Below are 25,906 nucleotides of genomic sequence, written 5' to 3'. Positions count from 1 at the left end.
GTTATATTTACATTGTAATAAACTGCCAAAGAAATGTTCCAGCTAACAGAAGAAAAACAGTTAAATGTTTGAACTTTTAGTTTTTTTTAAATGGACCCACTTTTTATTTGTGAACAGCATTTATTTGGACATGTAGCCTAAGTCATGCATGAATATATTTACATTATAGAACAAAAATATAAAAATAAGCTGCATTTATTTTAAAGGAAAATGGCACAAGCTCACTTGTCATTCAGGGTTAAAATTATAAAACAGTGGATATACTGTTTCAAAATGAAGACAAAATATAGTCATGAAGTGACAAAAAATCTGTCATAATTTACTCACCCCATGACTTTCTTTGTTCTGCAGAACATAAACAATATTTTGTAGAATTTTGGTAACTAAGCGGTTTCAGTTCCTATTGATTTCCATTGTAATTTTTGTCCATATATTTGTCCGTAAGTCAATGGGAACTGAAACAGTTTGGTAACCAGAATTCTTCAAAATATCTTTTATATTCTGCATAAGAAGGAATCTCATACAGGTTTGGAACGACATGAGGGGGATTAAATGATGACAGAATTTTTTTTTTTTTTTTTAACTATCCCTTTAATGAAAAATGATCATAGTGAATGTGATGAACTACACAAATGTAGTTACTCTTGAAGTTTATAATCTGATACAATCTAATACACTGAAATTCAGAAGTCTGGAAACATTAGTTTGATCAAAAATACTGTAAAAAAGTAATAATGTGAAATATTATTACAATTTAAATGAACTCGTTACTGTTGTAATATATTTTAAAATGTAATTTATTCCTGTGATGACAAAGCTGAATTTTCAGGGTTTTTTACAGTATTTTTAATCAAATAAATGCAGCCTTGGTGAGATTAAGAGACTACTTTCAAAAACATAAAAAAAACTTTAATGTTTCCAAACTTTTGACTGGCACAGTGCGTCCAAATATTTTTTGGAGGCCACCGTATGTGCACATCAGGAAAATTCATTTATAAAAATATTTTACAACAACAAACCCACTTTAGATCTTTGAGATTTAATGGAAATAAGTCAATGCAAAATGCAAATATATCAATGCAAATATATTTTACTTATTTTTCCATCTTCTAAAACTACCAACAGTCACTTGTTTAAAATGATCACTTTAAAGGTGAACTAAATTGTTGGTGCAGCAAGAAATTATTTTATGGCTACTGATACCCATCAAGTTGGACACCGCATCAAGCGACACTTCAGTTGATGCCACTGTAAAATATTCACAGGCATATTTGATAAAGTTATTCAGCAACCGGAAGTGAGCTATAATTGGCAGGTTAGCCAGATGTGATAAGTATTCATCTGATCATGTGACTTCAAAATGAAGGCTACCATGTAGTGGGACCCACTGATATGACTGGGGTCTTCATGTCATGTAAGTGTACATTATTATAAAAATAGTTGTGAAATGACCTATGGTTTCTTAAGGTATAAAACATTTTTAAAATAAAAAAAAAATAAAAAAAATACTTAGTGCACCTTTAAAATGATTTTATACATGCTTGTCCTGTAAACGTGCCAAACCTTGAAAACTACAGGGGTTGGACAATGAAACTGAAACACTGGCCAATAAAGTGTTGGAGGTTTCATGTCTGTATATGAAGGTTGAATTAGCAGAGCAACAGCACAGCTGAACATAAAATATTACAATACACACAACATAACGGGAGACATATCAGAGTTCAAAAGAGGCAGATTGTTGGTGCGCGTCTTGCTGCCTCATCTGTGACCAGGACAGCAAGTCTTTGTGGTGAATCGAGAGCTGTGGGATCCAGGGTACATCCAACAGGAGTAACTGTCGACGTAAGAGGAAGCTGTCTGAAAGGGATGTCCAGGTACAACCCAGATTGTATCCAAAAAACATAAAATCACAGCTGCCCAACTCACTGCAGAATTAAATGTGCACCGCGACTCTCCTTTTTCCACCAAAACTGTTTGTCGGGAGCTTCACAGAGTCAATATTCATGGCCGGGCTGCTACAGCCAAACCTTTGGTCACTCGTGCCAATACCAAAAGTTGGTTTCATTGGTGCAGGCAGAAGAAATCTTAGGCTGTGGACAATGTGAAACATGTATTGTTCTCTGATGAGTCCTTAGGTTTGGGCCGCGATATCATGGCATTCCCTACTGTGCTTGATGGACGCATCACTGCCAAGGCCAAGCGAAACATTCTGGAGGACCGTGTGCACCTAATGCTTCAAACACTGTACCCTGAAGGGGGTGCCGTGCATCAGCATGATAATGCACCAACACACACAGCAAGACTTGTGACAGAAGGGCTTGATGAACATGAAAGTGAAGTTGAACATCTCCAATGGCCTGCACAATCACCAGATCTAAATATTTTGAGCCACTTTGGGGAATTTTGGAGAAGAAAGTCAGAAAACGTTTTCAGCATCACATAGTAACCACTGTTCTAGAAGAGGAATGGCTCAAAATCCCTCTGGGCCACTGTGAAGGACTTGTGTCTGTCATTCCTAAGATGAACTGATGCTGTTCACTTTCATTGTCCAATCCCAGTATATTATTACAACATTTACATTACAAAAATACAATATGTAAGACATGAAATGATGATAGCGCAGTTAAACTGCAGTTGATATAAATTAAGTCAATGTTAAATTAGAAAACAACAACATTGGGCCATAAAACTAAACTGCATATATTTGTATAAAACATAAAAAGCATGTGAATTTGATCACATATACTCACAAAATTGAAATTTTGAGACGCCAACACAAACACAAAAGGGAAACTTCAAAAGTGTCCTCTAAAATAGGATTTTTTTTTCTTTCTAACAACAATAAAAAAATGACTAACATTTTAAATACAATTTTTAAAAACATGTCAGAGATTAAGAATGTCCATTGATCAGAAAAAGTTTTAAAAAACCAGCTCTGGTCCTCTGTTTGGTGCTTCTAGGAATATGTCCAAATGTAACCCAGTCTCTTGTAAGTGCCTTTTAAGAGATTCATAGTCCAGGCATTATGTAAGCGATGTTGTCCAAAGTGTTTGACTGCAAAGAAAAAGTAGGTGAGGGTCAGGAGAAGAGTTGAAATCATAAACTGTGCATTTGAATCGCAAATAAGAAGCTTTTGTAAACATTTTGTAGAAAACAAGTGAATTGTTATGGACCCCATAAAAACAAATTGTGCAATGTGTGAAAGTGTCTCTCACCAGGACGTTGCGTGGACAGCCGTTGAGCTGGGGAACTTGTGCTGTCAGGCAGGTTAATGGACCAAGAGCACATAAAATAGAGTCCAACAGAACCGAAAGACTGCCAGACACCGCCACCATCCCCTGCAGGACGAACAGAGACGTTTATGAAGATGATCTACACTGATGAGACAAAACATCATGAACACATGCCTAATATGGCTGTTAGTCCTCTGTGTGTTGCCAAAACAGCACCGGCCCGCTGAGGCATGGACTCTACAAGACCCCTGAAGGTGTCCTGTGGTATTTGACACCAAGACTTTAGCAGCAGGTCCTTCAAGTCCTGTAGGTCGTGAGGTGGATCAAACTGGTTGGTCCAGCACATCTTACAGATTATCCTGCTGAAAGAGCCACTTCCACCAGGTCATGAAGGGGTGTCCCTGGTCTGCAACAATGTTTAGCTTGGTGGCACGTGTCAAATTTACGTTCACATGAATGGCCGGACTCAGGGCTTCCCAGCAGAACATTGTCCAGAGCATCACACTCCCTCCATTTGCTTGACATCGTCGTCCCACAGTGCATCACTTTACCATCACGGCCATCCACATGATGTAAAAGAAAACCGGACTCATCGGACCAGGCGACCTTCTTCCACTGCTTTAAAGTCCAGTTCAGACACTCGCAGTTGTAGGTGCTTTCGAAGGTGGACAAGGGTCATCATGGGCTCTGATTGGTCAGTGTCTACGCAGCAGAGTGTGTTGTGACGCATTCCTCCCATGACCATCATTAAAATGTTGTGTGCCATATTAGACCTTCTGTTGGCTCAGACCAAACAGGACAAGCTACAGTTAGTCCAAAATGCCGCCGCTAGAGTTCTTACGAGATCAAGAAAATATGATCATATAACACCGATTTTATCATCACTGCATTGGTTACCTATAAAGTTCCGTATTAATTACAAGGTATTGCTACTGACTTATAAAGCCCTAAACGGCTTAGCTCCAGTCTATTTAACGGATCTTCTATCACCCTATAATCCATCGCGCTCTTTAAGATCACTAAATTCAAGGCTTTTGGTCATACCTAGGATATCCAGAACCACCAAAGGAGGGAGAGCATTTTCACATTTGGCTCCAAAACTCTGGAATAGTCTTCCTGATGCTGTTCGTTGCTCAGACTCGCTCTCCCAGTTTAAAACTAGATTAAAGTCGCATCTCTTCAGCCAGGCATTCATATAATCCTACAGTTCAAACTACAATTCGGCCTCTAGCTCATAAATGCCAGAGGAGAACTGGCCCCTGACTGAGCCTGGGTTCTCCCAAGGTTTTTTTTTCTCCATTAGGTCACCTGATGGAGTTTTAGGACACCATTAGGTCACTTGATGGAGTTTTTCGGTTCCTTGCCACTGTTGCCTTTGGCTTGCTCAGTTGGGGATATTTTGGGGATATTTAATTTAATTTTATCAATCAATAAATTCCTCTTGAAACAAACTTTGTTGTATTATTTTAGTTTAATACTGTGAAGCTGCTTTGATACAATCTGTATTGTGAAAAGCGCTATACAAATAAACTTGACTTGACAGTGTTCACTGCCCTCGTGCACTGATGAGTCTTGGGGCGTCTAACACCCTGTCGCTGGTTTGTGGTTCGTCCCTCCTCATTTACCACTGCTGATAAATCCAGTTATGGCCTTGCCATAACAATGTGGCCCGTGTCAAAGTCGCTCAGATCTTTATTCCTGCCCATTTCTCCTGCATCCAACATGTTGATTACGAGAACTGCTTGTTTGCTTTCTATCTAATCTACCCAGATCTTAATATGTGTGCTTGTTAGGAGATGATCAATGATATTCACATCACCTGTGATTGGTCATAATGTTTTGGCTCATCAGTGTAAATGTGGAAAGCCCCCTAAAAGGGACATTTTTGTAATACAAACCTCCGTTTCCTGAAGTCGGTGTCCAATCAGAGACAGCGACTCGCCCAACAGCTGCAGGTGAGCTGCTGCATCTATGGGGTCCACATCAGGCACCCGTACCGGAGATAACGACATACCCAGAGACGAGCGGCCCTGAGGGGCCAATCCTGCTCCTAAACTCACACCTTTACTGGAGCCTGAGGCAAGCAGATACACAGGTACTAAAGAAAGGGCTCAAGAAATATGTCGATACATGAGAAAAAATGTAATGTGTAAGATAGTTAACTGAGAAACAGCTTTGGTCTCACCTTTACTTTTACTGTCTGAGGTTGTTAAGGTTTTCCGCTTGACCGTCATAGCTTCAGCTTTATTCTGCTTGTGCTGGAGATATTGAGCTTTCTGTCTCCAAACCTTCAGTGTCAGAAAGAGGACAGAAAGAGAGGATATGCAACACTGTCCCACATCTGACTTGAAATTATAAAACGCTGCCATTAAGTTTTCAAAGCCAACATGAAACAACCCATTTTACTTGTTATTTCCTTCAGATCGTGTTTAGATGTGACAAATTACTTGCTACTTTCAGTTTTGTTATTGTTATAGCTGAAATAAAATATAAATACTAGATGAAAAATATTGCCTGTTTTGCTAAATGAAATAAAGAAGTTTAAGCTGATGTATTAAAATGAATTAAAATAAAATAAAATAAGTTTGATAAAATAAATTAAAGCTAAATATAAATAATAATAAAAAATGACAAAAGCACATTCAATTACTAAAACTTAAAATAAAATACATTTCAACTAAAAATTAAAAAAATAAGCTCATGCATATAAATAATATTAAAATTACTCTGGCCTCTTTATGAGCATTAACTAGCATTACATATATATATATATATATATATATATATATATGTATTAATGTTAACTAATACTGGTTAATGTTAACTAATGGTCATTTTGTCATTGTTTTAGGCTATTGTAATGGATTATGTATAATTCGTCAATACATTCTTTTATATATATATATATATATATATAAAAGAATGTATTGACGAATTATACATAATCCATTACAAATATATATATATAAAAGAATGTATTGACGAATTATACATAATCCATTACAATAGCCTAAAACAATGACAAAATGACCATTAGTTAACATTAACCAGTGGAAAAGGAAAGTCATATGAGAAATGGAGCAAGTTACATTTTGATAAAAGATACTAAAGACACAATAATACACACAATGCACAATAACAACAAGTCATTATTTTTATTTGAAATCTTTAAAGTAAAGGTAAAAGGTGCTGACCAGTTTGTCTTTTTCAGGCAGCTGTTTCCACACCTCTGCGAGTTTCTTACTCAGCTCCCCGAAGACTGAGGCGGAAAAAGAACAAATATTCAACCAATCACGAAACAGCACAGATGATTGACAGATCAGGTGCAGAGAACAACAGCACTCACCTAATCCAGGCTGCTCTGCGTTGATATTGACCCTGTACTCTTTACAGAACACCTGATAGGCTGTCATGTTCTTCTTCTTCGGCTGACAGGATGAATGACAGAACATTAAAATGATTGCAAAAGTCAAACTTCAAGGTGTTTACACCGGTGTAAGAAAGAGATTTAATTTACCTTGTCCTTGTCATGTTTCTCTTTCTCCTTTTCCTCCTTCTTCTTCTTCTTCTCACCCATCAGTTCAATGCTTTGATGGTGATGGGACGAGGTGGGTGGAGCCATTGCGTACATGCCACCAGAAGTGCTGTGATTGGATGAGCTGTGAGAATGGGAGTGGCTTCTAGACTGATCACCTGATTAGCAGAGAGAGACAAGTTCTGTATACTGTTCTGTATAGTATGAATATGGATATTATGAATGAAATTTGGACATACTACATCTGTCATGTAGTTACAGTCACGTGACCTACTAGCGCCACTTCACTGTCATTCATTAATCTTCTCCCATGGCCTCATGGGATAGTAACGTGTCCATCGTATGCACACTTCAGAATCTCGCCGAGAGTAGTAGGTCATCCGGGGACTTTTCACCTACTGTTTTTTGAATACTATGCATTTGTACATACTTCTCTGTTTGTGTACTGTTTTTTATGCACTGTTAAATCTTTAGATTTTGGGCTATCATAACATGCTTCAGACTTCAAAACATCAATAATACAATTTTTAAGTGTTTATTTTATTACACATTATCTATTTGCATCTGAGGATTTTAATTACAATCTTTTAAAGGTCATTTTCTCAAAATTAGTTTTTTCTCATAAACTGAGCCAGGAATTTCCAGCATTTACATACACTACTGTTCAAAAGTTTGGGGTCAGTAAGATTTTTTTTATGTTTTTAAAAGAAGTATCTTCTGCTCACCAAGGCTGCATTTATTTGATTAAAAATACAAACAAAAACAGTAATATTGTGAAATATTATTCCAATTTAAAAAAACAGTTTTCTATGTGAATATACAGTAAAGTGTAATTTATTCCTGTGATCAAAGCTGAATTTTCAGCATCATTTCTCAAGTCTTCAGTGTCACATGATCCTTCAGAAATCATTCTAATATGATGATTTGATGCTCAAGAAACATTCATTATTATTATCAATGTTGAAAACAGTTGTGTACAATTATTTTTCAAAATTCTTTGATGAATAGAAAGTTCAAAAGAACAGCATTTATTTAAAATAGAATATTTTCTAACATTATAAATGTCTTTAATATATATATATATAAAAAATGTCTTTAAGGTTTCCACAGAAGGTTTGTTCGTGTTTTATTTGACTAAATTTATTCTTAAAAACATGGTGGAAATGTTTTTCTTTTTTCTTTTCTGGCTGTTGACAGTGTTTTCAGATGTATGGAGTGATAAAAAGAAATATCCAATGTCCCCTCTGTAAAACCTTTTGACTCTAATATGTCAACAAAATTAAACAAGAAGTTTGAACCTGGCTTTATCCAGTGTTCAGATTTCTGTTCTGGACATTTATGCAAGTTAGGGCAAATTGAATTAACATATTAACGCTTAGTTCTTTTGGTCCGGACCAAAAAATATGATTTTGAGATGGAGCTTTTAACTCATGAAGAGCTTATAAAATGTGTAAAGGAGTCAAAACAGCGGCAGGAATCCCTCCGTCACACACACAAATGAAGATCTGCAGCGAGGAGACGTGGTTCTGATGCCTGTACTGATCTCTGATGAGCATTCTGTCCTTTTTAGGGTCGCGTCTTGTGACATCACGTCCTGTTTTTGGTTCGTTTAGTTGTCTTTGGTCCATGTTTCGTTAATATTTCATTCGAACCGCACCAGAGTTCGTCTGAAAGCAGACCGAGACACATCTTTTCAGGTCTCGGCCCGTTTGTTTGGTGCGCACCAGGGTTCAGATGGCAGCGTTCACACTTATTCAAATGAACCGCACTAACAGAGCAATCGCACCAGTTCGTTTTAATCAAACCAAACATGCCAAGTGTGAACACACCCTTAAACACAACATTTCAGAAAATTTGCAATACAAAAAATGGTTGCAGTTCTTAATGTAATCGATCATCGGTCTAATCAACCAACTATATATTAGATAAATGTTTTACCCAATTCACCCGGGGTGTCTTGCCTTAAAGAAACGTGTCTCACCTGGACAGCTTTTCTTCCCTCCACTTCCTTTGCTGTGTTTCTTCTCCCTGGATCCTTTCTCTCTGTCTCGCTCTCTATCCTTTTTCTTTTTGCTCTTCTTGCTCTTTTTCTTCTTTTTTGAAAGATGTGTGTACGAGTCGTCAATCACCAGCTCGCCGGCCTCTAGTTCTCCTCCTGAAGATGAGCTGTCTCCTCCCATGCCTCCGTAATGACCTGATGAATACCAACAGAAAAATGATTGGTTAGTGTCCGTGAGGGTTTCATTTCTTTGTTTTTTAGAGCTTTTGGACAATTGGATGTTGAAAGTTTGTAATTATTCCGACACCATAAGTAAAGATTGACCAGTATTGACTTTTTATGACTGATACCGACACAGATTATGTTTCAGTTAAAGAAAAATAGATTCAGCAAAAAAATAAATAATAGCCAATATTAAAATGTATTACTTTTTATTTTTTATTACTACTATTGTTACTAATATTTATGCCATTATATTTATACGTTGTTGTTATTCATCTAAATCTAAACCAAGGCTGCATTTATTTGCATATTTATATATATATTATATTTATCATTCAGTAAAAACACTAATATTGTGAAATATTATTACAATTTAAAATATCTGTTGACTATTTGAATATATTTTAAAATGTAATTTACTCCTGTGATCAAAGCTGAATTTTCAGCATCATTACTCCAGTCTTCAGTGTCACATGATCCTTCAGAAATCATTCTAATATGATGATTTGGTGCTCAATAAACATTTATTATTATCAATGTTCAAAAGAGTGATAATTTTTGTGTGATTAACAGAAAGTTCAAAACATGTTTTTTTGATCAATTTAATGCAATCTTGCTGAATAATCTTGGTTTCTTTTTTCAAAAACAAATCTTACTGACCCAAAACTTTTAATCAGTAGTGTATATCTGTTTTGTCAACACATTTCTCACTTAAAAATAAATGGTTATTATTAAATTATTATTATTATATTATTAAATATAATTTTATTTGATGAAACAATACATTGAATAAGTTACTATACATGTGAATACAGTTATTGGGTGCTTTGCTTTAACGGTCCACCAATGTCATGTATCAGTAGACCAAACAGATTAAACTGAAAAGTGTAATTCCCCACTCACCCACGACCTCCACCTCTTTCCCCACAACAGGCAGCGGCTCTCGGCTGTGCTGCTTTTTCTTGGGTGGCTTCGGCATCATTTTGTCTTTGTCTTTCTCCTTCTTCATCCCTCCTTTCTTCGAGCTGGAGGACGAATGATGACCTGCCACACCCGAAGAGGAAGAAGAATGGACCGGGAAGGAGAATCCCTCGTTTGTCCCGACACCTTCGTTCTTCTCTTTTGAAGAAAGGATGAGCTTCATCTTCAGTCCTTCAGCTTCACAGAGCGTCAGCGGCTCTCCTTTCCCAGCTCCTCCGTGGAACAGCAGTGACTTCGAGGAGGAGGAATGCTTTTTAGACGAGGACGAGCCGGGCGGACGTGAGTGCGGGAAGGAGTGGCTGCTCTTAGAGCCGCTGTCCTGTTTGCGGTCTTTAGAGGAGTGCGAGGAGGCGTGGGGAGGGTAGGAGGGTTTTTTGTAGAAGTGCGGAGTGGGGTCGGTGCCCGTGGCCAGCGGGGAGGTAATGGCCTCCAGGAGGCCCATGGCTGTGTCTGTGGATTGGGACGAGGAGGAGAGGGAGGGCGAGTGATCTGAAGACTTGCGCTTCTTCTTGTGGGGCGGCTGACCAGAGCTGTGATGGTCTGTGGGGAGAGTTTAGAAACTATTTTAAAGCTGCATTATATTTTTATTGAGCAAGTTCATAAGACATCAGTGTTCAAAACTGTCCTCTTAGCTTACCCCGATTCGTAACGTAAGCTTATAAAGATGATTTAGAATTTGAGCTATAAGACACGTGCCTTTCGATTTCGCTTATCGATTCCTGTGTGAGCATTTTAATATGACTTTAAACCATTCGAGTGCAAGAAGACCCACGCGCTGTTTTCTGTGCTGCGCACACATCCAAAATGATGTGTGCACAGAAAGCCGCCTGCCATACTGAATAGTGTGCGATACTGAACTGAGTTCTCTTCCGCGTGAACAGACAAATACACACAAAAAATACGTCAAAATATCCTCGTAAACACAGTCAGTTATGTCTTAAGTGAACATAAACAGCTGACAAAGAAAACGCATGTGTAAGGATCTGTGCAGCTCTTAAAGTGACAGCAGCCTAATGTTCCTGCTGCCGTCTTTACAATAACATTAAAGTGTAACTCTCGCCAAAATGCAACCTAGGGTCTTTTTGTGAATCTACCCGAGGCAAACGTTTGTTTAAAAGCATAATTAGAATGGAAACGCCACTTTTAAGTTTTACCGTATTTTCGTTTTCGTTCAAATTGCCTTTTGAATTAGCCTGGGAAAACCCAGAAAACTTCCGGAAAATTTAGATTTGCTCTGCAAGTAGTCTGGCAAAGAGCTCATTCAAGCCCATTTCTAATCCCTCGAAACCACGGCACCAATCAGAAACGTTGGGGCGGACTTTACACGATGACGATCGCTGATTGGTTTTAGGTCTATCCAATTGAGGCATTTGAGCGACGTCCGTTGGTGAAGCGCACCAACTTTTAAATGCATTATTATATAAAAATTGCAAACACATGAGGACAGTCTCCATGAAAGACCCACTGGCAGATGAACATGCTACTACATTTCTCTCCGAAATGGTAGGAAATGAAATTAGATTTAATAGAGGATTTTAACTGTGACAAGATGATTGACAGGGCAGTTTACGTGACAGGATGCACGCGACAGATCCGTCCAATAAAGATGACGAAGTAGTATGTCCCAGAGCTTGCCTACTTTTTTGCTACACATTCAAAAGTAAATACCTTTTCTTCACAAAAAGAGTACATTGGGACGCAGCATATGGCTTTACACGATGACGATCGCTCTGATTGGTTTTAGGTCTATCCAATTGCGCCCAGAGGCATTTGAGCGACGTCCGTTGGTGACGCCGCTTTGGAAATGAGTTATTAATGAAGCTTTGCCAGACCATAACTCAGTTACTACTGAGAATGGTCTGGTTTTAACCAGGCTACTTTTGAATGGGAGTGCTAGGGGCATCTCTATGATAGCATCAAAATCGCTATTTTTAAAGCACTAAGGAGGCTTGACACAACATGAAACTTTGCTCGAAGTATCACCAGGGGCTCTACACATGAACTTGAGCATTGAGAACATTGTTTGTGTACACAGAGTTTACTAAAAAGAAAGATTTTACCCAACCCTATTACTATATGGCGTGTGCTGAGTGAGGATGCAGTTGCTTAGAATTTAAACTTTAACAATTTGCTTTTAATCTAGAAAGGACTAAACGGCAATCATCTGGGAATCACCTGTTGTCAAAACAACAAACCTTGAACTGCAGAGAGCCTGCAGTCAAAAACGGAAAGCGACTGATCCCATGCTAAAACGAGAGGAAATACTGGCATGGCTTACAGGTGGAGACAACTCTGAGATCTGAAGGGACTGAAGACTGACGCAGAGTGGCTCAGTCGGTAGCTAATTTGCAATGTGTGATCTGATCTGATTGAGCAATCGTTAGACCTAAACCTCAGTATGTGATTTGTTTTAAAACATTTACGTCTTCCTTTGGTCAGAACAAAAGCGGCAGATATGTTTCTTGTTCAGATTACCTTTTTTTTCCAGATATATGCATACTAGGACATACTACTTATTGTCATATCCATATACAATGACAGATCCGCTCTGATGTGGTGATCAAAGATTCATCTGCGCAGAGGAGCAGTGCCGAAGCACAACCCACGTAAAAAACAAAAAACTCAAATAATAGTAATAATAACTCCACATTTAATTTGCAATTTTATGTTTCAAACAGAGATGGCGATAGAGAGGCAAAAGTTCAGCACTGGAGCTTTAAAGGGGTCATATAATGGTACATGCACTTTTACAAGTTGATTGTACTGAAATGTGTGTTGGCAGTGCCTGTACAAAACCATAATAAAATGATAAAAATCCATCCAGTGTTTTTTTTTTATCTTCTTATATGTTTTCCCGTCTCAAATCAAGCCGTTCGATTTTGTGACGTCACAAAATCGACGCCCCTCCCACGATTGTTGATTGACAGCAGTGTTTCAACACAGACCCGCCCTCGCTCGTGAGCGAGCTGTCAACCTTTATATTAATATTTATATTAATCTTTGCAAATCGCTCGTTGCACGCTTCACGATGAATACGGCTAAGGTTTACACTCAGGGTACATTACGGCATGTTTTTTCTATGTACGACGTTCTCAATATAATTCATAATCCCACGTTTATAATGAACGCGTTAAGGTTATTGTGTTATTGTGTTACAAACGGTGTACACACAGAACAGAGGGGCGGGGTGAGCAAAGCTCATTATCATTTAAAGACACATGCACTTAAACGGCGTGCTGAAAACAGAGCTGTTTTTGACCAGGTAAAATGAGTGTTTTCTTACAATACTAATGAGAATTTTTAAAGTATATTACAAACTTTTAATTTAGACCCTAAAGAATCATATTAGCTTGTACAAAAATGGCATTATATGACCCCTTTCAGTATTTGAATTAGAAAAAGTACTAACAGTGATCATAGGCGCCGATCGAGCACCCACAGAAAAACACAAGATATTCTTCATTCATTTTAACCAATCAAACAAATAGATCGAGATTCGGGATCTCTCTGATTTGTGGATCCTACATTGGCTCCCAGCGGGTCAACAAACTGACACAAAAGCATGTGCTTTCTGTTTTTGCACAGTGATAAATTGAATTCAAAGTAATTAACTCCAAAATCATCAGGTATATCAGCGAGAGAGCGACTCGCAACAAAACTCTTGGAAAGAATATGTGTTTTTGCTTGGTTGGTAATGTATTTGCAGTCCATGTGTTTCTACTCACGAGAGATTCATTCATCAAGTACCTCGGTACGCAAGTTTTCATCAAGTTTGTAAAAGTATTCATCAAGTATTCATACGGAAACAGAAATCTGAACCTATGGCAGTGATAATAGTAAATTTGTTAATAATTTTATAAAATGATTAAAATTGTATACATAGTTATTATATATAATAATTATTAATATTTTTTATGTAATTTAAAAATGATTTAACAACTAACAATATATATAATATTAGATTTCATATAATTTAACTTATAAAAAGCAGCTAAATATAAAAATATGTACAATAATATAGAAACAAAAATACAAAATTTTAACGTAATATAAAAATAAAAAAGGAATAAAATTGACTATTTCACCCAATTTTGTGTTGGCTGTTTATTTTTTTGTGCTTAGAAAACAAATATTCTGACGTAAGACTACTGTAATCAATGAACAACATTCAACGTAGTGCACTATTTGCATAGTACACATGAAAATTTATTTAACTGAGTAGCAGCCCATGAAGAATGTTTTAATAATGTTTCTGTAGCTTTAGAGGCTCGATTTCATTTAGAATGCTCCCTTAGAAAGTAACGTCCTAACAAGAAGCTCTGGAACACTTTTAATTTTGGATATGTTGGAACAGAGCTAATGCTGCCTTATAAAACAAGACAAAACTCCTCACCTCTGTGATAGTAGTCATCGCTCAAGTGCTTCTTTTTTTTCTTGTGAGAATCTCCTCCTCCTAATAGGAAAAGGTCAGAATCCTAAAAAGACAACAGAGCATGTTGAAATAGGCATGATATGTACCACAAAGATAATGTTAGTGAGGAAACAATCCACATATGGTTACTGATCTAATACTAGAGCTACAATGGGAATGCTCTGAGTAGGGATGCTCTGATCGGGGTTTTACAAACGATACAATTACTGATAATTGTTATCTAAATCGGCATACGGATTCCCAATTATTGAAAGGTACATTATGTAACTTGGTTGGTGATTTAGCTGCTCAATGTTCACCTTTCTCGCTCGTTGTGACAACTAACCTTTCCACTCACACACCATACACACGGAGCAACTTCCAGCGAAAAACCATCCAGCCTGGTCTAAAATATAAACTTATAATAGACTTACCATAGTGAATCAGGGTAAAACAAAACGCGTTTTGGAATAAGGATTGATGATGTATTGACTCATTATTTAAATGTTGTTAATTCTGAACAAAAAAAGTTACATATTGTAACTTTAAAGCTACAATATGTAAGATTTTTGTAATAAAATATCCAAAAATCACTTGCACAGTGTGATATATTTCCTTCAGTTGTGTACTTACAATATCCCAAAAGTTCCCAAAGATTTTTAATTTCAGAGACATTCCGATTTTAAATAATGGCTCGTCCCTGTCGCCCTGTCCCACTTGTCGCCTGTCAATGACGTAATATCCGCGTTATCATAAACATTATTAGATCCATCAGCATGATGGCAAGTTCCATAATTCGGTTTATGCGTCATCAACATATGCCTTTGCTATTGTAAGCGGTTAGCGAGCCCTAGCAGAGAAAAAAATTACATATTGCAGCTTTAATGAAATAAACAAAAATATACATTTTAAAAAAGACATTTTTAAGAGGCTTGATAAAAATAAGTAGGCTTACACAAAATATTATCTATATTAAAATACATAACATTACGCAACTACCACTTTCAAGCCCCAGAAAGGTAGTAAAGGCATCATAAAAGTCTCTCCAATGCACGTTCATGAGAGTGATGCGTGTTGTGTTGACGCGAGAGCAGATGTTGTTGCGTGAATGCGTGTTGGAGACTAGTATTTTGAAAATAAAGTGATAAATCATGTTTTTTTGTGCAAACAAAGCACTCAAGTCGCTTAAAGGAACACTCCACCGTTTTTTGAAATAGGGCTTATTCACTTTCTTTCCTACATTTAGATAGGTGGGCAAATGCATTTTTGTCTCAGTGCATGCATTGTTTTAGTTTGACAGGGTCGGCGCTAGCTTAGCTTAGCATAATGAATGGAATCCTTTGTTGCCAGCTAGCATGTCCTGAGTAAAAGTGATATAAAACATTTAAAAAACCCACCTAATTACTTCTTGTGGCCTGCGTATTCACAACAAGTACAAATAGTGATGCAGATTAACACTAGGCGATTTCCTAGGCAGATATTGACTTATATATTAAGGACTATATTAGGGGGAAGCACAGGCGAAGCACTGCTACTTGGGCGTGATATCTCTGCGCCCAAGTAGCAGTGCTTCACCTGTGCTTCCCCCTAATATAGTCCCAAGTCAATATCTGCATAGGAAATCGCCTAGTGTTAATCTGCATCACTATTTGTACTTGTTGTGAATACGCAGGCCACAAGAAGTAATTAGGTGGGTTTTAAAAAAATGTTATATCACTTTTACTCAGGACATGCTAGCTGGCAACAAAGGATTCCATTCATTATGCTAAGCTAAGCTAGCGCCGACCCTGTCAAACTAAAACAATGCATGCACTGAGACAAAAATGCATTTGCCCACCTATCTAAATGTAGGAAAGAAGGTGAATAAGCCCTATTTCAAAAAACGGTGGAGTGTTCCTTTAATACAACTAAGGTTAAAGCACTGGAGTCACAGTGGTCATCAGTTTCATGATCTCCTCACTACCTTTCTGGGGTTTGAAAGTGGTAGTTGCATAGACTGTCAATGGAGGGACAGAAAGCTCTCAGATTTAATTGAAAGTACCTTCATTTGTGTTCTGAAGATGAACGAATGTCTTCAAGGTTTGGAACGACATGATGGTGAGTAAGTAATGACAGAATTTTTTATTTTGGGTCAACTAACCCTTTAATAAGGGGAAACAGATGCTACTGTTATGGGAGTTGTTTAATATAGATCTGTGAATTGAATCCCACTTTGTAACCAACTTTATTATTATTTTACTTACCCTATTGAGGAAGACTGAGGCAGCACATATATTTTTGATCTTTTCTCGACACTTTTAATACTATCACGCAGGTGATGACAGGAAGTGATGCTGAGGGCATCACTTCATAGAAATAGAAAGCTTTTTGTCAGTTTATGTGATCAGACAAGTTGCGAGATGAGTCATAGGAAGTGAGTATCAGCCGAGTGATCGCAGCATCCCTAAGCAAGAGTCAATGACAAGTACCCTGAGAGGGAAAAACACAGGTCCAAATCCTTCTCAGGCCAGATGTCATATCTACCTAGGTAACATAACATCAAGTCGCGTGTTTTATTAATATCATTAGGATCTACAAACAGGCAACACAGTTACGGAACATATATACTGATAAAATCAATGGACGGCAATAATTCTTGTTAATATGATGCAACTTGATGTTGGATGTCACCGTAACTCCCTGCTGTTACCTTGTGGTGTTTCTTGGAGGTTTTGAGCACCTGCGCTGCGATTTCTTCTTCCTCTCTCAACAGATCTTTATACGAGCGCCTCTTCTCTCTTTGGCTGCGACCAGCAACAAGACCGACCTCTCCTTCCATTCCCGAAATATCTACAAGAAATGCAGTTTCGCAGTAGGTTTTCAATGGACATGTTTGAGTGTATTAATTAACATGCTTTTGTCTGACAATCATTACCCATCATTCCTTTCTTCTTTATCTCCTCAAAGGCCATAGTCATTCTTGGTTCTTCAGGTGGGACTGGTCAGTCTTGTGACTCTAATGCACAAAAACAGAATAAAATCATCAAGCTCAGTCAAAAAAAACACTCTTGACAAGAACAAAGTATTTAAAGAACAAACTATCTTCACAGACCTTTCCAGCTTAGGTAACTAATAATCATTTTTCTTGCGCTTGCGCTTCGGTATGTACTAGTTATCTGTACTACTTTGTTGCAGCCAAATTTCAAACTGTAGAATTGTTTTGCATGATATTTGATTATAAATATTGTATTTTTCGGTTGATCCTCAGGTTTAGTCTAATACTTGTATTCTTATCTACCACTTTTAGAAATATTTTAGAAGTCTTTTAGCAATAAAAGTGTATTACACAATATATCACTTTAGTCACTGACAGACAAAAGACAGAACAGGTAACATCTTGATATGAAACAAATTCTCAACTTTCAAATATTAATGCAATTTTGGCGCTCTTAAAGAGGCAGTTCATCCAAAAATGAAAAATTCTGTCATCATTTACTCACCCTCAAGTTGTTCCAAACCTTTATGCTTTTCACAAAAAAAAAAAGATATTATGAAGAATATGGGTAACCAAACAGATGATGGGTACCCATTGACTTCCATAGTATGGCGAAAGAAAATACTAAGGAAGTCAATGGTGCCCCACAACTGTTTGGTTACAAAAATTATTCATAATATCTTCTATTGTGTTCAGCAGTAGAATGAAATTCATACAGGTTTGCAACAACTTGAGGGTGAGTAAATGATGACAGAATTGTCATTTTTGGGTGAACTGTCCCTTTAATGTGGCGTGACAGATAGACAGACCTGCTGTTCAAGTGGCATGTGAAGCATCCAATTTACTACTATTTAAAGCACAAAATAAACATGAATGAATATCAGAGGGTATGTTGAAAAATCCAGTAGGCCTACAACTTACTGAATGTATCATGTCTCATGTAATCGCTCAATCAGTGTTTCAACTGCGGATAAAACAATGTCATAACATTTACCTCAGAAAAGCTATTCAGCATCCATGAACTGTAATTCAATCAATTTAATTCAATATCGATACAAATCCCATCCCTAATTCTCACTCCAAGCTGAACTCAAAAGTTGGCAGCCCTGATTTTATACTAAAAGATTGTTAACACTTTATTTAGTCTTTGGTACACAAGTTACAGGTAGTTACTATAGTAATAGCTATAAATTGTGCATAATTTCAAAATGTAACCAACCCTAAACCAAACCAAACCAAACCCTAATCCTACCCTAACCCTATAGTAAGAACATGTAGTTCATTAATATTGCTCAGTATAATTACACTGTAACAGGGACACCTTCAAATAAAGTGTAACCAAGATAATTTGATTATGGATAAAAAGCCACAAAAGTTTGCAATTACTATACAAATAAAACTGAATTCAATAATATGATGCTTAACATATTAAAAATGTAAAACCAAATAAATGAAATGAACTAATACTGGAAAAACTATGGGAAAAAACAGAACTCATTACAAAAACAGTTCTTCGTCTTTTGATTACGATAAAAGGTTTCTTCTAATATAATAATGTTGCATGCAGAAGTGTTAAACAACTCTGAAGATGTGCTTCTGGAAGCACACACACTCATTAGTGACAGATCAGACTCAGCAACACACATCAGCTTTCCTCCAGCCGCAAGTTTAGTCAAGCTTCCAGTGACATTCGCCGGAATCCCAACAACACGAACGAGAAGATCTGCCTCCCTCAACACTCATTATTGCACATTTCCCGCCTACTTTTGAAGAAATGCACACTCACACACCCCCTTCCCCTCGCTTCATCGGGATCCAGCGCTTCCCTGTTTCAGCTCAAGTGTATTCGGGCAGCTGCGGACGTGTCGCGCGTCTCTGACGGATCGCCCAGCGCGCGCAGACCCGCGGCTGCGGTGCACATAGGCCGGTATCGGGTTACAACTCGATCAACGGAGCGTTCTCACCATGCAATTTTATTGGGTTTTTCCGTACTGCAAAAATGGCACGGAATGCATGCAAGTTATATGCAGAAATAAGACATTTTGTGCAAAAATCTGCGAAATATTACCTCGGGTTGGATGTGGGTTTAGTTGGCGCGCGACGCCATCTTTGATGGGAGTCAACAACAAAGCAGCCAAAGATGAGGAGGAGGGACTTTGAGACCAGAGAGTGTATAACAACAATGAAAGCCCTCTTTTTTTTTTTACAAACCAAAAAACTGACAATAAAAGTATGAAATAGCGATATTTACTATATAAAAGCGATATGCAAATTCACAGCTTATGCTTTAGTGTTAATATTGTTACATCATTGCATCAAAGACAGAGTCCACATACACTCTTAACATTATGTAATTTATTTGGCTGTCTTTCAAATAGATATACAGTAAACAGTGACATAATAGGCTACCATAAAGGCATAACAGAAAGGAATTGTTCCAGGAACAAAAATAAAAGGCAATTCATCATGTTCTCAGTCAAAATTGAATTTAAATAAACGGAATTACACAGTTGTGTTATACATGTAGGCATGTCATCATATATAAATAGTTTCTCCTATTTTCTAAGCAAAAGCCACAGGTGTCCCATCCTCTCACGTCTTTTCTTCCATCCATCTCTACCTGTCTCCTATATTCTGCATCTGAATACTGAGAGACGTGAAGCTGGCCAGTAGGTCCGTCACCTCGTCCACCTGTGGATCACATGAAAGAATTACAACGTCCCAAAGATACAATGATATCAAAGACAGAGAACGGTACTTAAAAGGATTCAGCAGATGCACAATATATCAGCACCTTATTGGTTTTGATTATTTTTTTTTTTTATGTAATGTTGCATAACAATATTATTATTACAAGTTATTTTATATTTATTTTTTCCTTTTTTCAAATTAGAATAGTTATAACATCACCAATTTGTCGGTTATCGGCCAGAACATGAAAACAGAACGCTGACTTCTGAGTACATGTGCTCTACAGCTTGATCTTAGATGTGTGTGAGCTGTACCTGCTTTCTGGTGCGGGTGTTCTGCAGCTGGTTTGAGATGTGCTCTAGTTTCTCTCTCTCCTCACTCTGTCCCATTATATTCAGATATGCCCGCAGCATTTGAATGATCTACAGACATATTCAGAGATCATTGGTTCATCTTCCAATACAGCACACATACAAGCATGTACAGTACAACAGGAGCCTAGTATAATATATTATTATATTATGTACAAATTAAAAACCTTAGTCTGGCTCATTAATATTAATTAACATTGTGTTTGCCATGTAGTTATTACAATTACATTTATGCATTCGGCAGAAGCTTTTACCCAAAGCGACATTCATAGTAGACAGTAAGACTTCAAGAAGAATCAAAATTAAAATGAAATCGCAATATGGCTTAGAACCATAATCAAATGTGATTTTTATATGTGCTGTGCAGTGCCAGTCCTCCCTATAAGCAAATTATGCAAGGCACATAGGGCCCCCGAACCACCAGGGGGCCCCTTGCTCTCAAAGATTCTTTAAGTAGCATATCACTTTATAATGTAAACATATTTTTTATAACATGCGAATAGAAATGCGGATTCAACTTTAGCGGAAACTTCTTTTTTCTAATACTTAATGATTTATATTTATTTAATAAAAGTTTTGGACTCGGACATCATGCAGTGTGGCATATGCGTCTTGGTTCAGGAAAAAAAAGAAAATGTGCCAAGAATGAAGTACATAAGAATTTAAAATGTTACAAAAATGCATATTTAGCCTCGACAAGCCAATAAACCCATAAACCAACAACGCTCAAATCCAGATCTCCAGGTTCAATATTAGTGAACTGTGTTTCGTTAGAATGTAATTTTCAGTTTGTGTCAGTATACATCAATAATCAAAACGTTCTTGTGCATGGTTTAATGTATAAGAAAAACACATTCCTGTTCAATCATGCAAGCTGTTCTGTGAGTTCTGTCAAGCGCTATAAAAGCAATGCTCATTAGTCTAAAGTTAGTACATTTAGATAATTACTGATGTATTTACATATGTTTACATAAAGCTACACTGTGTAGGATTTTCTCCCATCTAGCTGAAATTGTATATGACTACCAACTGAATATTACTTTCTAGCCCCTCCCATTCCGAGGGCGTTTTAACTTCTATGGTGGCTGTATTATTTCAAATCTGCCGGCAGTCGTGAGTAATCTCCCCTTCGCATTCGTCACAGTGCCACTGAGTGTAAAAACGCGAAGGGCGAAGCTTGAATTTCCAGGTATGTCCCTCTTAGGCTAATGTATTTTCAAGATGGAGGCGCAACATGGCTGCCGCCATTCGAGCGACTCGCTCGTATGTATTCTAAAGGGCAGATTCTACGCTTACGAGAATACTTGATTAGTTGGTAGAAGTAATTACACATTAATGAGCACATATAATTTTGAAAGAACAAAGTTTTTTGCTAAGAATCAACTTTAAAAATGACACAGTGTAGCTTTAAGCTTTCTTGGGTAAACTATATTTATCATGCTTTAGTTTAGTTATTGAATCATGCATGTGAAAAAAAATCATTTCAACGATTTTGTCCCAGGAGTGTAGGAGCGGCACTGGCGCTGCGTGTTTCAGAGTGAAGCAAAGCACTGTGATCTGGTGTTTTCAGCGTCTCAGAGCGGTTCGGTTCTTCGTTAATGCTTCACTTTAAGGGCTCCCAGTGTTTTGAAAATTAAGAAATTTAACACAGCCATAAATATTAGTTTTGAAACGTTACAGTTGTAATGTAAAATAAAACTATATTATTTTCATTAGACACATGTTTTTTTTAATATATTTCAGTGAAATATTACAATAGTAATATTTCTTCTTATATTTTGATTGAATTTTTTTTTTTTGAAATAATAATAATTATTATTATAACTACTATTTTTTCATAGCCATATTGATATATAATAAAACATTTTGGCTACATTGTGCATCCCTACAAACAAGCAGAGCAAACCAAGATATGACAGTCACTATTTAAATGTTTATAATTATTTTAAAAACTAATTGGAGTACAAACATTTTGTCATTTTAAATGTTATTACAAAAATGTGTAATTTACAGGTTTGTATACAATAATAATTTTAACTTTTAAAATTATAGTAATGTGCCAACTGACTGTGTAGTTCACCGCATTAGTTGAGAGACATTCTTTTGTCCTTGCCACGTAATGTTCCCGATGTATATTTAAATGAATCGAATCGCAAGCTTGTGAATCGAAATCGCACAGAATCGTAACATTTGTGTCAATACCCAGCCCTAGCAGTAAGTACATCAGACATGTGTTAATGACCTGTGTGACCTCTCCTCTGAGGGTTTCTAGACTACGGGAGTCTCCCTCTTGTAAGATGTTGAGCTTTGAACGGGCAAGATGAAGAGGAGTCCTTCCAGCACGGTCCAGAGCATCGACACGGGCACCTGAGGGAACGTTCATAATGTAAATTTATTACGAATTTGTTAAGAGATATCAGAAAGATCTCGGATGAATAAGATTTAGATCCATTGGTTTTTCCGTCATAGAGAATCAATCGTACCTCCTCGCAGTAAGGTAGTGATGACAGGCACATGGTTGGTGCAGGCAGCTGTAAAAGGCCATTTAAGTCACAGTAAGCTTATTTCTTACAGCTTTGAATATAGATTTAATAATACATAATGATGCAAATAAATATGTGACCAAACTAATTTGCTAATGCACATTCTTACCCAGATGCAGTGGTGTGTTTCCGAGGCTGTCTCTCTGGTTTGGGTCAGCACCATAACTCAGCAACAGCTGAACTACATTGTTAAAAGTGGAGATGGAAAGAGAAAATGGAAAATGTTTAATGCGGACCTTTTATGATCTTTTACAAAGTTTTAATTTTGTTTTAGGGGTCTATTAGTATAGATTTTCATGCTTCCATCCACATTCTATACATCACCTCTCTTTCAAATGTGCTCTGATTGGTCGGCTGGACCAGAGTGTTGTGATTGGTCAACTGCTTCGAGTGTCTTTACGAAATGCCACGCCCCTTACCATTACAGTGAGTTTCAACACACTAAACCAGGTCTTGCCCCTTTATCTTGTGTATGCCTTGGGCGGGAATGATTTAAATGAGGAATAATGTGACATGTTCATTCCTGGAAGTAAAATCAAGACCGCAATCAAGGCATTTCAGGGAGTTCAGAAACAGTTACTAATGTAAAGAATGACTCCCTTTGGAACGGACCTTGTGCTTTGTAGCGCTTTTTGTTTTGCTTTGCTTAACTGCTTTAAAAGGGCTTTTTGTTCACTTTTAGACAGAGCATTTAAAGAAAATGACATGTACAGCAAGACAATATAAATATAATTTTACTCACCTAGCCTATTACTTGAAGGACTAACGTAAATGTTTTAATTTGTAACTGCTGTTCGAGCGTTATCTTGGTAAATTTGTTTGCGATCAAATATTCATTATCTCTACTCTCATTAATTAAGGTAGTTGGTACATTACCAGTTTAAACTAATATCAGGTCATTTACGTCTCTGCGAGAATTGGTTGATATACCAAGGGAGGCTATCTTCTCTATGGAGAGACAGAAAGCTCTCAGATTTCATCAAAAAGATCTTCATTTGTGTTTCGAAGATGAACAAAAGTCTTACGGGTTTGGGACGACATGAGGGTGAGTAAATGATGACATCATTTTAATTTTTGGGTGATATCAATCAGTTTTGTCTTATCTTACCAATACTCTCGTTTCCATTGCAGGAGGAGAAATGTAAGGCTGTCCTGCCCTTGTCATCAGCAGCACAAGGATCAGTATCATCTTCCAGCAATCTACGAACTAGAAGGGGAAAAAAGGGAACAGACTTTAATTTCACTGTAGATCAAATCTTAGCATCAAGTGTGTTCACTACTGTCACACTGATGATTCTCACCCGTGTCAATATCATTGGAGTTGGCAGCTTCTCTGAGCCTCTTCACAGCTTGAAGGAGAAAACGATACAGAATTGGTTAACAGAACAGATCATGGTTAAGACAACAGAATATAATAATAAAAACAATCAGTTTTGACGATCAACACGTTCACAAAAATCACACAAATTAGGATTTTAAACACTAGCTAATTACAAATTGAATAATACAAACATCACAAAAAATAAAACAGCTTATATATTTATATATATATATATACACACACATACAGTACCGGTCAAACGTTTGGAAACATTACTATTTTTTATGTTTTTGAAAGAGGTCTCGTATGCTCATCAAGTCTGCATTTCAATTTTAAATAAATTCTGTTCTTTTTTAAGTTTTTATTCATCAAAGAATCCAAAAAAAAGAAAGAAAAAAAGTAATCGCTGGTTATAAAAAAAAATATATTAAGCAGCTAAAATTGTTTCCAACATTGAGAATCAAACCGGCATATTAGAAGGATCTCTTAAGGATAATGTGACACTGAAAACTGGAGTAAGGATTCTGAAAATTCAGCTTTGCATCACAGAATTAAATTATATTTTAGAGTATATTAAAATAGAAAACCATTATTTTACATAGTAAAAAATATTTCACAATATTCTGCGTTTTTTCTGTATTTTTAAATGCAGCCCTGATGATCATTCCTGTTCCTTCCTGTTACCTATTTGTGTGGTACAAAATTGTCTAATAATTAACCAACATTTGCATAGTAGGCTATACAGCACCAAGAAAAACATATATCTTTATTATTAGATAAGATGTAACAATTGTAATGTGTTATTTTGTGACATTTCAGTTCATGCACACATACACACACACCATACAGGTCTTTTCCAATGGGCCCTATTTTCCTCCGGGCTCTTCCAAGCCGCCTCACTCTGCTCGATGTGATCTTGCCCGGTGAACTCCGTCCCGCCTGTAGCAGTTCACCGGGCTTCCATAACAGGTGCAGATACCGGAGGTCCGTGTCCGCGGACGGTCGGGTTCGGTTGAGTCTCAGTGCGCTCAGCGTGTCCAGCCGCGAGATACTGAACCCGACCGCACCTGCAGCAGCCTCCATCGGCGTCTCACCCTCGCTTCTCTCGGGGTCTCTCACCGCAGGCGCGGTCGCTACCGTGTACTCGCCCTCCAAACTGGACCGCTCGCCGTCCGAGGCAGCGGCAACAAGTGGGCTCGACACGTCCATATCAATAAGGCGTTTACTCGACTAATGTCAGCATGTACCAACAGAATGTAACTGTATCTGTTGCACAAATCTAACGCAACATTGTCGCACAAGCGCTATTCTTCAAGACTGCATTTCAAGCGAGGGTTTTTAAATAAAGAAACAGAGCTGCTTTTGCGTTCATAGCGATTTAATATTGTGAGGTCGAATATGAATCGTTCCGTGTTCTAAAAAGCAGTGAACTATGAGCCCAATTGAGCCAAAATGGCGCAGTTTCAATGTTTTGCGCTTCTTTTTTAGTAAAACACGCCCGCATTGCTTAGTCTGCATTCATCGTGACAGATAGCCAATCAGCATCGATGTTGTTAAGGAACTCGTCCGTTCAGAGAACGTATGGTGGTAGCGTAATGAATACGGACTTGATTTCCATAAAAGGT

At 37.4% G+C, this 25,906-nt stretch overlaps 2 protein-coding genes across 7 annotated transcripts; both read right to left on the bottom strand.

Moving 5' to 3' along the window:
- Positions 1-1,020: 1,020 nt before the first annotated feature.
- Positions 1,021-19,537, bottom strand: hmgxb4a (HMG box domain containing 4a). Of its 6 annotated transcripts, none has more exons than XM_082166580.1 (13): positions 19,424-19,537; positions 17,296-17,376; positions 17,071-17,210; positions 14,364-14,445; positions 9,893-10,510; positions 8,750-8,962; positions 6,751-6,926; positions 6,580-6,661; positions 6,428-6,492; positions 5,419-5,521; positions 5,132-5,307; positions 3,216-3,338; positions 1,021-3,054 (listed from the first exon to the last, which is right to left on the bottom strand). In XM_082166580.1, the coding sequence occupies exons 2-13, from the start codon at positions 17,336-17,338 to the stop codon at positions 3,010-3,012; spliced, it is 1,866 nt and encodes a 621-aa protein (XP_082022706.1). In that variant the 5' UTR covers positions 17,339-17,376; positions 19,424-19,537; the 3' UTR covers positions 1,021-3,009. The 6 variants fall into 6 exon arrangements, with proteins under 6 accessions (XP_082022706.1, XP_082022707.1, XP_082022702.1 ...); XM_082166581.1 differs by having other exon boundaries at positions 17,101-17,210; XM_082166576.1 differs by having other exon boundaries at positions 6,428-6,661.
- Positions 19,538-19,690: 153 nt separating this feature from the next.
- On the bottom strand, positions 19,691-25,751 carry ankrd54 (ankyrin repeat domain 54). Its single transcript, XM_082166629.1, has 8 exons — positions 25,124-25,751; positions 24,262-24,309; positions 24,069-24,167; positions 23,070-23,141; positions 22,901-22,948; positions 22,660-22,784; positions 20,361-20,468; positions 19,691-20,046 (listed from the first exon to the last, which is right to left on the bottom strand). The coding sequence occupies exons 1-8, from the start codon at positions 25,488-25,490 to the stop codon at positions 19,972-19,974; spliced, it is 942 nt and encodes a 313-aa protein (XP_082022755.1). The 5' UTR covers positions 25,491-25,751; the 3' UTR covers positions 19,691-19,971.
- Positions 25,752-25,906: the final 155 nt, after the last annotated feature.

Source organism: Leuciscus leuciscus (assembly GCF_965113295.1).
Source record: "Leuciscus leuciscus genome assembly, chromosome: 1".
In the NCBI taxonomy this organism is placed as follows: Eukaryota; Metazoa; Chordata; class Actinopteri; order Cypriniformes; family Leuciscidae; genus Leuciscus; species Leuciscus leuciscus.
The sequence above is the reverse complement of the archived record's forward strand: the minus strand, read 5'-3'. Positions and strand labels throughout refer to the sequence as shown.

Coding starts and splice junctions, on each gene's coding strand:
- hmgxb4a (XM_082166576.1), bottom strand. CDS start 17,338: ATGACTATGGCCTTTGAGGAGATAAAGAAGAAAGGAATGATGG. Junction 17,211..17,295: donor AAAGAAGAAAGGAATGATGG/GTAATGATTGTC, acceptor CATTTCTTGTAG/ATATTTCGGGAATGGAAGGA. Junction 14,446..17,070: donor CCTCCAAGAAACACCACAAG/GTAACAGCAGGG, acceptor TTGTCTTTTTAG/GATTCTGACCTTTTCCTATT.
- ankrd54 (XM_082166629.1), bottom strand. CDS start 25,490: ATGGACGTGTCGAGCCCACTTGTTGCCGCTGCCTCGGACGGCGAGCGG. Junction 24,310..25,123: donor CATTGGAAAAGACCTGTATG/GTGTGTGTGTAT, acceptor TTCTCCTTCAAG/CTGTGAAGAGGCTCAGAGAA. Junction 22,949..23,069: donor AAACACACCACTGCATCTGG/GTAAGAATGTGC, acceptor GGCCTTTTACAG/CTGCCTGCACCAACCATGTG.